Source organism: Diplotaxodon limnothrissa, linkage group LG3 (assembly GCF_057381915.1).
Source record: "Diplotaxodon limnothrissa isolate DT_005_m linkage group LG3, D_limnothrissa_male_GT1.1, whole genome shotgun sequence".
In the NCBI taxonomy this organism is placed as follows: Eukaryota; Metazoa; Chordata; class Actinopteri; order Cichliformes; family Cichlidae; genus Diplotaxodon; species Diplotaxodon limnothrissa.
In genome coordinates, this window is record NC_140598.1 from 36,065,129 (window position 1) to 36,078,861 (window position 13,733).

Sequence of the window (13,733 nt, forward strand, 5' to 3'; positions counted from 1 at the left end):
CCAACATGTTGACACGCCTGTTATCTTGCCTTAGATTTGATAAGGCTGCTGTCAATCACTCACTAGCTCGCTGACACTGGCTGACACTTGAGGAGACCATCCCCCGGAAGTGTGGTAACTAACACTTCCGGGTTTAATTTTGATTTTGACTGTTTTGGCGGTACGCAGGTAACGGAGTTTATAAAAGTTTATTTTGTTATTAGCAGCCCCCCTTCTGCTCCTTTACGTTGGTTGCCAACCGCCGTTAAACACAAAGAAGAAGAAGCACCCCCCTATACCACAAGGTATAGTTATGATGTAAATAAGTATATGTTTAAATATTTTGGGTGAAAGATCTTTGTTTGCATTTGTTAAGTTTGGGAAGTTATTTTAGGTTGTAAACGTTTATGGTTGTGTTGTAAGATTTTAAATTGCACCGCTGTTTTTCTCTCTCTCGGCTATTACAGTGAGATTGAGGGTTTCTCGCCATTAAACCTAAAGATCAATTTGTAAAGTGTTGTTTCAAACGTATGTAATTAAAATTTTACAGCAGTGAAATTTAACTCTGTTTCAAATACTGAGCTTCGGGAAACATTAAAAGTGCTTTTATTTCCGTTTCTATATTTAAATATTGTTTTGATGCATTTTCAATCATCCAGGAAAGTAAATCTCCAAAAGTTGATTCTGTTCATCTGGACGTAGCGTTTTGTGGGAGAAACGTTTCGTCACTCATCCAAGTGACTTCTTCAGTCTCAGCTGACTGCAGGTTTCCCCGATCTTATAAACAGGACATTTGCATAATGACTGTAACCAGCTCAGTGAAGGAACAATGGGCTGGGAGGTCAGTTCCTTAATCTTACTGTACTCATGGCCATTGATCAGTGGGTTTTGGTCAGTGGTTGTTGATCAATGGTCATGAGAATTTGCATAATTAAGATTAAGGAAAATCTAAATTTGACTTTGATGTTCCTGCAGGTTCTCATCTGCCTGTTTTTGTTCCTGTTGTAACTGAACTTTGACCTCATGTGTTCATGACTCTTCACCTCTGTCTCCTCACAGGGAGAAGATGAACTGCAGGATCTCGCTGGTCCTCATCCTCACCTCGTGTGTCTCTGGTTAGTTACAGTTCACTTCATGAACTCCAAATTAAAACCACAACAACAGGTTTGTTCCAGTTCTCAGAGTGTCTGCTCCTCTCTCTCTCTGTCTCCTCAACAGGATCATTTGTAGTGAATGTGACTCAGACCTCCTGTCAGGCAGAGGAGAACCACAACATCACACTGGAGTGGACGTTCACAGTAGAAACAGGCAGATCCCCCACATATCTAAACATCTACTGTGAACTGATAACTGATGATAAACTCTCAGTTCTGTATCATGTCCACAATGGTGCTGAAGTCTCAGAGTCTCAGGATGAAAAGTTTTCAGGACGAGTTCAGGGTGACAAAGACGCCCTCAGAGAAGGACGAATCAGACTCCAGCTGTGCAAACTCAGGACTGAGGACTCTGGTCAATACAAGTGTCAAGTAAACACAGATTATGGCTTCAGCTCTGCGAGCTGCAGACTCAACGTCACTGGTAAGTTTTAACAAGTCAAAACTGAACAATCACTTTTATATTTATGGTCTGTTAAACTTTTATTTGCCATGTTTATGATTTATGACTGAAAAACATGATGTGTTGTGTGATATTATTCTGTTATTATATGTTACCTTATATATGTAATCAAAGTAGTTGAAGGATGATACTGCTGTAGATCATATTATACCCTTTAATATAGAGTGTGTGATCTGTATGTAGTTTAGTTCTCATTATACTTTTGAGTTAAAAGAACATATTCACTGATTAGTTTATTAGATAAGTGTGCATCACTCTGTATCCTTGATCTGCTGTGAATGTATTACATGCTTAATTGTTGAATCATGAAGAGAAAGGTTGTAAGCAGGAGACTCTGTGTCTAAGACAGGGGAGATAGACAGACCACATTCCACACCCCCACCTTACAGAAAGCAGAGGAACAACTGCCGAGGTCATAACTTAGGCGCCGTAAGAGAGAAAGAATGTTAATGTTTGGTCTTTTACGACTAGGTGGGGGCCACTAGAGACTATAAAAAGCTGAGCAACCCGTCACCATTTTGAGACTTGCTGTGACCCTCTTCAGGCATGTCTCCCCATCATGATGGTCCTTATGCTCTTAAGTGTTGAATTGTATGGAAATAAATGATTGTTGATTGAGCATAAATACACCGAGTATTGTCCTTCCTTCAGCCCAAAGATTCAAAGAATTGGGAGATTTCAACAGTTGTTCATGTCAAACATCCTGATGGTTCTTATTTTATTTCTGCACAAGTAAATATGTTAATGTCTTTTACAGCAGCTGCTGATCAACTCACATCCCAGAGACCAACTTCACCACCACAAGAAGAGAGAAAGGACTGGAAGATTATTGTAATTGGCCTGACAGCAGCAGCATTATTCGCTCTGATTGTGTGCACTTTACTTTGTGTCGTGCTTAGAAAAGTGCCAAATTTCTGTACAGCTGTCAAGTTTCATGAACTCTCAGGGACAAAGTCACTAAACCAAGATACGTCCTGCCTTTGACGTCTACTTGATCTAGTTGATACGAACTCTGTAAATGAACTGGTTCTATATGTTGCTTTCATACACTATTCAACTTACCTCATTCACACAAATTCACAAAAACATTTTTTGTATGTTTTTCTATGCAAGTCATTTTTGTATAACACAAATAGATCGAAATATATGTAGATATTAATAATCTATATTTTACAAACCGCATCTTCAAAAACATTGGCAAACTTTCTAAAACTGTAATAAAAACTAAAATCTGTTATTTGGTCATTCACTTCAACTTTGATTTAACAAGAAAATTAACAGAGAAACATTTTCAGTGTTTTCAATAACAAACTCATTTCTATTTGATAAAACATTAAAAAATCTATCAACGCAGTTGGGACAGAGGTAAATTTAACACTGGGTCATTTCACCTTTTCTTTTAATTTCACATCTTAATCTTTCTAAAAGTGAAGAAACTGGTTTTTACAATTTTATAAGTAAAATTCTTTCCTGATTCTTCTCTTCATGAGGGGATGGGAGCAAATGTAGCTCCTGTTTAAGCCAAAATCAGTAGTGCCTTCACATATGTGCAAATCTCTGTGTCTCCTTGCTTTAATCCTGCTGAACGATTGTCAGGGAACAAACAGTCTCTTCATGTCTGATAAAAAGATGGCTGCTGAGTAATAAAGTGAATTCCTTTCTGCTAATTTCAAGACCCAAAGATTTAATATCTGCTCTCTAAAGATGACTTGTTGACTTTTTGTACAGTTTAATAATTGATCTTGCATCAGCCCTGTTGAAGAAAGCTCAGCAGCGCCTCCATTTCATGAGGGTTCAGAGATGGAACAGGCTGCAGACTGACCTACTAGTGTCCTTCTATCGTGCCACAATCCAGAGTGTGCTGGTGCACGCCATCCCTGTGCGGTACGCTGATTGTACAACAGCCAATAAGAAGAGACTCTAGAGGGTCATCAAAACTGCAGAGAAGGTGATCGGCTGTCCGCTCTCCTCCCTGGACTCCATTTCCAGCTCTAGATGTCTCTCCAGATCCAGGGCGATTATGAAAGAGCACCTTCATCCTAACCACCACCCATTCAACATCCTGCCCTCTGGAAAAGGGTTCAGATCCATCAGGTGCAAAACCAACAGACTAAAGAGCAGCTTCTTCCTGTGGGCTCTCAGAACAATTAATGCAAATTAAGAGTGTGAGCAGATCTCTCCCATACAATCATACAAGCAATATGTTGCTGCTTTCTTGCTTTTGTGCAATATTTTGTTCTTCTGTTCAATACTTCAGCAGATGTCCAATCTCCATAGGCCCCTCCATTCTTAGTTATTATTTATTGTATTTTACTACAGTGAAATACTATATACTATATATATAGTTTTTCCTTTTAGGTCTGATGATTGTCCTGTGAGCAGCTGTGGCTCAGGAGGGTCGTCTACTGATTAGATCAGGACAGCAGTTTGATTCCTGACACCTTTAATCTGCAAGGACAAGAAACGGAACTGTGAGTTGGACCTGATGGATCCACCTGAGTGTGAAAGTGTGACTGTCAGGTTAAACACACTTAGATAAAGGCACATGAGAGTCAGTCTTGTAGTAAGAAAGTGCTTACACAGTAAAAAAAAAAATGGCTGCCGGTCCATGTAAGACTTGATGTTGTACGAGGCTGCTGTTGTCATCATCCTGATGACAACATCTCTAAGGTTAAGCATTACATACTGCGAATGGATCTTGAAGAACTTATCCATGCCTTTGTTATTTCAAAATTAGACTACTGCAACTCCCTTTACCTGGGCCTCCAGTCCTCCCTTCTTCATAAACTACAACTTGTCCAAAATGCAGCGGCGCGCCTTTTAGCTGGTACTAGAAGGTTTGATTCTATTACCCCGATCCTTGCTGCCCATCAAAAATCGGACTGATTTTAAGATTTTATTGCTTACATTCAAAATCGTAAATAATATTGCTATTTAACTGAACTTCTCAGCCTGTCTACTCCTAGGAGAGCACTTTGATAATCAAGTCAAATGCTCTTGCTGCAACCTAGGTCATGGCTGAAACCCGGAGGTGATCGTTGTCAGGGTTACATTTTTGGGTTGTCATTTATACTTAGAAACATATAATACTGTTTGGTTTGGCAGTTGGGAAGCTCATCTGTAAATGGGAGGTTGCTCTCGCTATCCTGGTCGTTGTGTCCTTGGGCAAGACACTTCGCCTACCGCCTACTGGTGTTGGCCAGAGGGGCCAAAGGTGCGATATGGCAGCCTCGCTTCTGTCAGTCTGCCCCAGGGCAGCTGTGGCTACAACTGTAGCTGCCTCCACCAGTGTGTGAATGTGAGAGTGAATGAATAGTGGAATTGTAAAGTGCTTTGAGGGTCTTGAAAAGCGCTATATAAATGCAATCCATTATTATTATCATTATCATATATGCTTAGAGGTATATAATCTATTGCATATTGATAGAATGTCTCAGGGCAGCACGGTCTTTACTGTTGTCGCACAGCAAGAAGGTCCTGAGTTCAATTCCACCATCAAGCCGGGGTCTTTCTGTGTGGAGTTTGCATGTTCTCACCATGTTTGCGGGGGTTCTTCCCGGCTTCCTCCCACAGTCCAATGACATGCAGTGGGGGATAGGTTAATTGATTAATCTAAATTGCCCATAGGTGTGAATCTGTGAGTGCAAATGGTTGTCTATGTCTCTGTGCATCTCGCCCTATGACAGCTGGGATAGGCTCCAGCGACCCAGGAAAGGATAGGCGGAAGTGAATGGATGGATGCATAGAATGTCTGATCCTTAGTAGTTGTTCACAGACACACACACACACACACTCACACACACACACACTGGTACTCTTTGTTCGCATATATGCCTGTGTCCAGTGCTTTGCTAGTTGCAGTAGAATTGTCTCGGCTGTTCCAGCAATAGGTTTGTGCCTAGATAAACCTTACAATCGTGCCTCTGCCATTGCTGCACGTATTACCAGAGCCTGTTCTTTAAGAAAGAAACACTTGTGAACTTCTAAATCCTTCTTGCTAGTTGTCTCATTTGTTGTGTGCTGGTCTGTTACATTTTCTAAAACTACACTACACACAACTTTACATTCAGATTGAAAGTGTGCACACATGTAATGAAAACAAATTCCATTAAATCATTATTGTCATCTCCAGTCTTTTCCTTGTGCAGTAATACAAGGAACGATTTGCTGTCAGCTCATTTTAATCTGATGTGTTTGAAAGTTTAGTGATGACATCCTGTCTGATGGCACTTTGTTTACAGGCAGCGTTTTAATCACTATTTTAAAGACTGCTGTGACACTGTGTATGAATGTAACAGCTCAGTGCTGTCTGACAGCATTAGCATTGTTAGTTACCTTAAACAGGCTGAATCCACCGCTGCACTGTGAGGATAAAGACTCTGTGTCGCTCTACTGTCACGTCTTATTCTTCATATGTCACAGCTGAAGATTTTACAAGTATGAATAACACGCCACGTGCAGAAACAACAGCCTGTACTCTGCAGCGCAACAAGAAACCAGAGCCTAAAGTAACTCTGGTGACGCGCTTTCTCTCTAACCAATCAGAGAGCTCCTTACATCACTGCATAGCTCACATTCCTCCGTCAGGTTGTTTCTACTGGAACGTCCTCAGCAGAACCAATAAAAGGAAAGTAAACTGCAAAGTAAATTTTTATTGATAACATAAAAATATGATCCCTAATTTGATTTTGAAGTTTACTTATTTTTAAAACTACATTAAAAAACATTTTGAAAATCCTGAAAAATATCAGAATTTTACTTTTTTGAATGGGGTTTTTAGTGAGTTATTGTTTTCCACCTTTTTCATTTGAAAGCAGTGCTCCACATTTCACATTTTTTGGATGTGAGTTGTTTCAAACTGTAGACACAGATCTGTCTGTTGAATTGAATCGTTCAATACTCGAGAATCACTTTACTGACTAATGAATCATGATTCACAAGCCCAACGGACTCACTGACTCATCCCTGTTGCTGTTAGCAGCAATGTATCTAGCTTATAATTAAAATTGTGGAGAAAAAACACAACATCCAGTATCTTAACAAAAAATTTCTGCTCTGAACTGGAAGAAAAAACCCTGAGTAGAAGCTCACATCAAGAAAATAGCTCCTCCGTTCACAGTAGCATCGCTCTGCTAACATGCTAACAACACATTTGAGCTACTCACCCCCTCCCTCCTGTGCTGAATCGTGGTGGTTTGCGATACATGTGGCAAAAAAGTGAGGTGTTGTGGCCATACTTGCCAACCTTGAGACCTCAGAATTAGGGAGACATTCAAAAGGACTGTTGGGGGTGATAAATACATTTTACAGTTTTTATTTATCGGCTAAAATACGTTAAATGTCACCATTATTATTGGCCGGCCCGGAAACAGCGGGACCCGGCCTTTGCGGTCTAAAGAAAGCCGGGTGCTGCAACACATTCTCACTCCCAAAGCATACCATTTTATGCTAGGTGACAAATCGTCAACATATTACGTTTTCTTTTTTTTTTCTTTTTTTTAATTCTTTATTTAAAGTAAACAAACTTACATATAAAATGTACATACACTTACAATTACATATACAAAACCGTGATCACACACCACTCATTAATGAAAAAGGAGAACAAGGAGGACAATCGAGCATCTGAGTCCACAAACCACTTTTAAAACTTACAGTTTCAATTCGTTCCAGGGGAAAACTTTCCCAAGTTTCAGGTCCATTGTTCGTCTTCTCCGCAGATCTGTAATGATATGTTTACTCACAACATCACTACCTATCATCTTTTGTTCTAACACTCCTTTGGTACGGGTTTCCCAAATATGTGTGTTTATTACACACATTACTAACCAAAAGAGTCTCCTTTTGTCTTCACACATTTTTTCTTTAAACAAACCATATTTAACTGCTTTAATATTAACATCCACATCATAGCCAATCTCTGTCATCTTCTGCCTGATCTCAGTTGTCCTATAACAATCCAATAGAAGATGTTCTAGGGTCTCATCTTCATCACAGTCTGTCATAGGACATTTCATGGTGGTAACAAAACAACTCCACTGTACCACCGCCCTCACAGGGAGGCGCCCGAGCTAGATGAGCCATACCACGTCTCTCATGCTTTCAGATAATAATTTATCTTGTATATTTTTAACTATTGAAAGATTTTCATCTTTATTTGCATACTTATATTGAATTACACCTTCATTTTTGGTTTCATTAATTTTTTTATAGATATTTTTCATATTATCTTGGAGAATATTTAAACTATAATGTTCCCATTGACTTGATAAATCACCAAACATAAGTCTGTGGTATGGAACACCCGCTCTGGCCCTGCCTCTTTTCTTTTGCCACAATTCCTCTTTCCCTCGAACCCACGGGGCACCCCGAGAAATTGCGCTTTGAGTAATTTTAATAAAAGGGATTCGCAAGACAATCTCTAAGTCTCGGGCTCCCAAACCCCCGTGCTTCCTACTCTTGTACATAAATTTTCTCTTAGTCACTTCTCGATTGGATCCCCAGATAAATTTAATGCACATCTTACTTATTTTCATTACGGTTGTTCTCGGAGGAGGAAGTATTGCAACAAGGAAAAGAAGTTTTGAAATTGTGTGTGTTATTACAATGTTAATACGTGTTTTATAATTTGTATCTTTATTTTCCCATTTCATAATTTCCATTTTGATTTCATTTTCTTTCTTATTCCAATTTAGTAAAAGAGAGTCAGTATTATCAATCCATATACCCAAAATTTTAATCTCACTACATAGAGAGATCATCATTTTAGGTTGTCTGGACTGATGTCCAAGCCACACCCCTTCAGTTTTTTCTTGGTTAAGCTTAGCACCTAATGCCTGTTCGTAGTGGTGTAATATCTCCATAACTGAAGACAGTTCGTTTTGGTTTCTGATTATCACCGTCACGTCATCTGCATATGCCAAAGCTGCGATTATATGGGATTTGTCAAGGACGTATCCCTTAATCCGCTTATCATCATTTATCCTTTTCAATAAGGAGTTAATTGCAAGGACATATAACGCAGCACTCAATTGAATAATAGAAATAAATTGGTCCGGGAAATTATAAGCTTTCATTACTTTCCATAAATAAGAGTGGGAAACAGAATCAAAAGCCCTCCTTTGATCTAAGCCTAGGATGCAGAGTTCTGAATCCTTTCCATTATAAATAATTTCTCTTAACATACTTAAATTATCCCACATCAGTCGTCCCTTAATTGCGCATGTTTGTTCTTTTTCAATGATAATATCTAATACACCCTCTAGTCTGGACATAATTATTTTAGCAAAGATTTTATAATCTACATTCATTATTGTCAGTTGCCTATAATTGTTAATGTCTTCTCTATCACCTTTCTTATATAATAAACACATAACTCCTTCATAAAACGATTTACCCATTGTTTCTCTTTCTATTCCTTCATTAAAATACTGAGTTAACAATTCAGACAGTTCTTTACTCACAATTTTGTAAAATTCAGAGGGGAGTCCATCCAGACCAGGTGTTTTATCGGTACTAAGTTGGTTAATTACTGACTCCACTTCGTCTCTTTTAATTTTTCCAATCAAAGTTTCATAAATGACAGAATCTAATGGTTCAACCTCACTCAAAAAATTGTTAATAACATCGCTGTTTGTAGCTATGGATGAAAACATCTCCGCACAATAGTCTCTAATTACTTGTCTTTTCCCCTCTTCTTTAAAAACAGACTTTCCATGTTTATCCTTAATTGAGACAATAAAGTCATTCCGACTTTTCTTTTGATTATTAAAAATCATATAATCACTGTTCCCGTGAAAGTCAGTACGTCTCAACATATTAAATAAAAATTCTCTATTGACTCGATCAATGTCCTCTTTAAGAGACATCATTTGATTTTCCTCCTCCTCTTCTTTCTCCTTCTTATTTCTTAAATATATATATCACATCTTCATTATATTTCACATTCTTTGCATGGTTTAATTCTCTCGCTTTAAATTAAAAAAAATGACACATAGTTTAAGGAGCTCCCAGAGTTCCGAGAAAGAAGTAGTAAAAATCTTAAGATGTAATATTTTCTTAATTTCAGATTTAACTTTGGACACAAGCAACTCGTCTGCTAACAAGGATGTATTCAATTTCCAATAGTTCAAAAATTCATGGGGACAAAACGATACTGTTGCCATAACCACCGTATGATCAGAAAAGTCTGTTAAAAGAGTGTCATATTTCAGACCTTGAACATTATGTGATATGTAGAATCTATCAATCCTTGTTTTAGTTAATGAATCGAATATAGTGTAATGGACGGTATGTGGATGCAAGTGCCTATATAAATCAGGAAGTGCTGCTTCCTTACAAACTTTAACCAACAATTTGCTTTCTCGCAATTCTCTAAATTCAACCTTGTATATTCTGTCAGTTGCTTCAGTAACAATGTTAAAATCTCCACACAGAATTATATTAAAACCAATCTCTAATAAATACTTAAGTTTTTTCAACAATTGTATCTTTTTCGTTCGTTCGGGTGCATTATAAACATTAATAATACGCAACCTTTGCCCGTAATAACAGCAATCAACAAGGAGGAGTCGTCCCGGTATTATGTCTCTTCTTTTGATTATATTCACCGTATCTTTTTTAAAGAAAATACCCACTCCGTCAGAGCTGTCTTCCCCTATCGATATTATTGAATGGGCAGTGTTCCACATTTTATTTAATTCACATACATCTACGTGTGTCTTTAATCTCATCTCTTGAAGGCACAAAATATCATAATCAAGTCTTTTTAAGAAATCAACCTTCCTTTTCCTGCTCTTATCTGATTGGAGACCTCTGACATTAAATGTTATTATTTTGATGTTACTCATAGGTTGACTAAAGGGGAGACCATCTCAGAAATATTACCAATATTACCAGACCAACTATTATCCTTCCGCTTATCTCTTCCAGAGCTAGAAGCAGAAACGCTCCTTTTTCTGCTTCCTCTCGTATCCTCGTTGACGAGCTCGTTGAGGGCCGGGTGACTTCCACTAAAGAAGGTCTTCCGTTTTACTTTCGTTTCCCCGGGCAGCGAAGCAAGAGCCAGAGATGCCGCCTCTGTGAGAGGGAAGGATCCATGGTCCTCGCTATCTCCGTCGTCATCAGGTGTCTGCTCGCTGTCAATTTCTTCGTCGTCACTATCGCTTTTATTCTCTTTTTTTACTTGACTGAGACAGTGGAGATGGTAACTCATTTTGAACAGGGCTAGACTGGTTATCCTGATCATCCACTTGTGGGTTATCCAATCCAAGCGAAACTGGGAGTGACAGTGAGGCAGCTGTCGGAGGAGGGAGGGGGAGGAGAGGGAGGGGGCTCTCTCACCTGGTCATTCACGGGGGGATCCATAACTTGAGAAGGATCCTCCAAGGAAGAGAAATCCATGGTGTCAGAAAGTCGGGGTTGTTGGGAAGATTTAAGTATATTCACGAAGGACTTGGGGCATTTAAAGAAAGTGTGCCCTTTCGCACCACAGAGGGAGCACTCACTTTCGTTTTGGCAAATTTTAGCCTTGTGGCCCAACTCACCACATTTCCAACATTTGACAGTGGGGCATTCTCTCGCCTGGTGGTCTGGACCTTGGCAGATGAAGCACCTCACCGTTTGGCCAGGATAAATAATCCTGCCATTATAGGGGCCCAACGAGATGGAATTAGGGATGGAGATTATATGTCCAGCTTCATCTCTACGCATCCGAACTTTGTATTTTCGGACTCCATACCAGAATCCGAATTTATCCACTGGCTTGACTGGGGGTTGAAGAATCTCGCAGTACCTTTTAAGAGATAGTTCGATATCTTGGTCTGGAATCCTTCCAGTCCAGAATTTAACAACAAGAGTCACTACCTCGACCTGGACAGAAGACTCCACTTGCCAGTCTTTCCATTTCGGATGCGATGCGTTGGAAAGAGAGATCTCTAAGAAGCGACGTAAAGGCGCCTCTTGGGTGAAACACAGCTCAAAATCCCGTTTACTGGGCAGAGCAATGAAAGAGTATATGTCCTGCACATTCAGCCATGATGTTTGCAATAACAGCTCTTCAGCAACATAATCACGGGTTGGGGGGTCCCCGTTTCCGATGTACTTAAGTCTCACCCATAGACTGCTGAAGTTTGAAGCAAACGATAATGGGGCATACGGGGGCATGATTACATAACCAACTACTCCTCCGGTTTTTCCGCGTCCACTCATTTTGGCAGCTTAAGTGATACTGAACCTTAACCACACAGCAGGAGACAGAGAGCATTTTGCTTTGGTTTTATTTTGACTTTATATTAAGACCCTCTATTTTGGTCTTGTGAATAAAACAAACACTCTGCTTAAGCACTCACAGTATTTTTTTGAAGGTGGATTTCAGTCCGTGACTATGTAAGATGACATGAATGAACGCACATTTCAAAATAAATCAATATGCATAATCTACATTTCCCAGTACACAACTTGCTAAAAACACATTAACATCAAGAAGAATGTTTGCTTAGAGAGAAGTGTGTGGCTCTTAAAAGAGCCTTTGTTGTTGGTGAAGCCGAGCGCTTTGCGTTTACTTGGCCTTGGCGGGCTTCTCGGTCTTCTTGGGCAGCAGCACAGCCTGGATGTTGGGCAGCACACCACCCTGAGCGATGGTGACTCCCCCCAGGAGCTTGTTGAGCTCCTCGTCGTTGCGCACAGCCAGCTGCAGGTGGCGCGGGATGATACGAGTCTTCTTGTTGTCGCGGGCTGCGTTGCCAGCCAGCTCCAGGATCTCAGTGGTCAGGTACTCGAGCACAGCCGCCAAGTAAACGGGGGCGCCGGCTCCCACACGCTCCGCATAGTTGCCTTTGCGCAGCAGTCTGTGGACACGATGAGCGGGTCTTAGCCTTAGCTCTGGCTTTGCCTCCAGTCTCTCTTTTTTTTAAAAACAAAAAAACAAAAACAAAAACTGTTTATTACAATTTGAATTTCCCAGCATGCCTAGGGGCTGATACAGACGGGGATCAAACTGTCTGAGCTGTGCTTTAAATAAAGTTTTACGTTTTGTGTGTTTGAATCAAAACTTTCTGTGAAGAAGCCCAAACACAAACCCGAGGAAATCAAACACCTCACTGCTGACAGCTACTTCCTGTCCGACCTCTGACCTGTTGTATTTACTGCTTGCAGGATTCAAGAAACACTTAATCAGCATCCAGTAAGCGGCAGGAAGCAGCTGATTACATCTGAATGGACTAACAAAATAAAAGTCTGGCTGTGAATAATGTTAGCAGAGACGGGTCTTCCAGCAGAATCTGCATGAATATTGAAGATACTTATATTGTCTAGATGGAGGAATAATCACACGTGGGGCATCGGCTTTCACCGGAACATCACACCAAAAGGTGACTTTGTTTATTGAACTCTCGCGTGCACTCTGCAGCATAACAGGAAGCATCCTTTCAAAATAAAATCACAACAGATGACAATGAGGGCATACCTATTAACTAGCTCAACACCCCCACTTGCACTCACATTGTCAGCTTTACATGCATTCCAAAAGAAACAGTTTTTCTTTACTATTTGTTTACACTCCAAACATATATTTCTCAAACTTCAATAACTTCCCCTTTGTTGCTGGCTTTGTCATAACATCGGCCACCATCAGACCTGTCGAACAATATTCCAATATCAAATTTCCAGCATTAACTGTTGATCTCACAAAATGATATTTGATATCGATATGCTTACACCTCTGTTAGTTAACAGGATTCTTTGCCAATGCAATAGTCCCTTGATTGTCCTCAAAAATCTTTGGTGGTCCCTTTTGATGCTCATACATGCTTTGCAACAGTTGTGTCAAGTACAAACATTCTTGTGTTGTTGCTGCCAAAGCTATGTACTCTGCTTCACAAGTTGACAAGGCAACAGTTGGCTGCTTCTTTGTTCGCCATGACACCAAAGTACCTTCTTCATTCAGGCTTACGCAGTAACCTGTAGTACTCCTCCTGTCAGTCACATCTGCAGCCCAGTCTGAGTCACTGTGACCTTGTACTCTCAAATCTTTGTCACTTTTCCTGTAGCACAATGTCTTGTCTTTTGATTGTTTCAAATACCTTAGAACATGTTTCACAGTAGTCCAATGTTCCACAGCTGGTTCTTTGAAGTGCTGT

General features: G+C 39.9%; 1 protein-coding gene across 1 annotated transcript; it reads left to right on the top strand.

Annotated features, from left to right (window-relative positions):
- The first annotated feature begins 1,045 nt into the window (after positions 1-1,045).
- Positions 1,046-2,580, top strand: LOC146635595 (uncharacterized). The gene is made up of 3 exons (XM_085347747.1): positions 1,046-1,094; positions 1,198-1,557; positions 2,354-2,580. The coding sequence occupies exons 1-3, from the start codon at positions 1,046-1,048 to the stop codon at positions 2,578-2,580; spliced, it is 636 nt and encodes a 211-aa protein (XP_085203873.1).
- Positions 2,581-13,733: the final 11,153 nt, after the last annotated feature.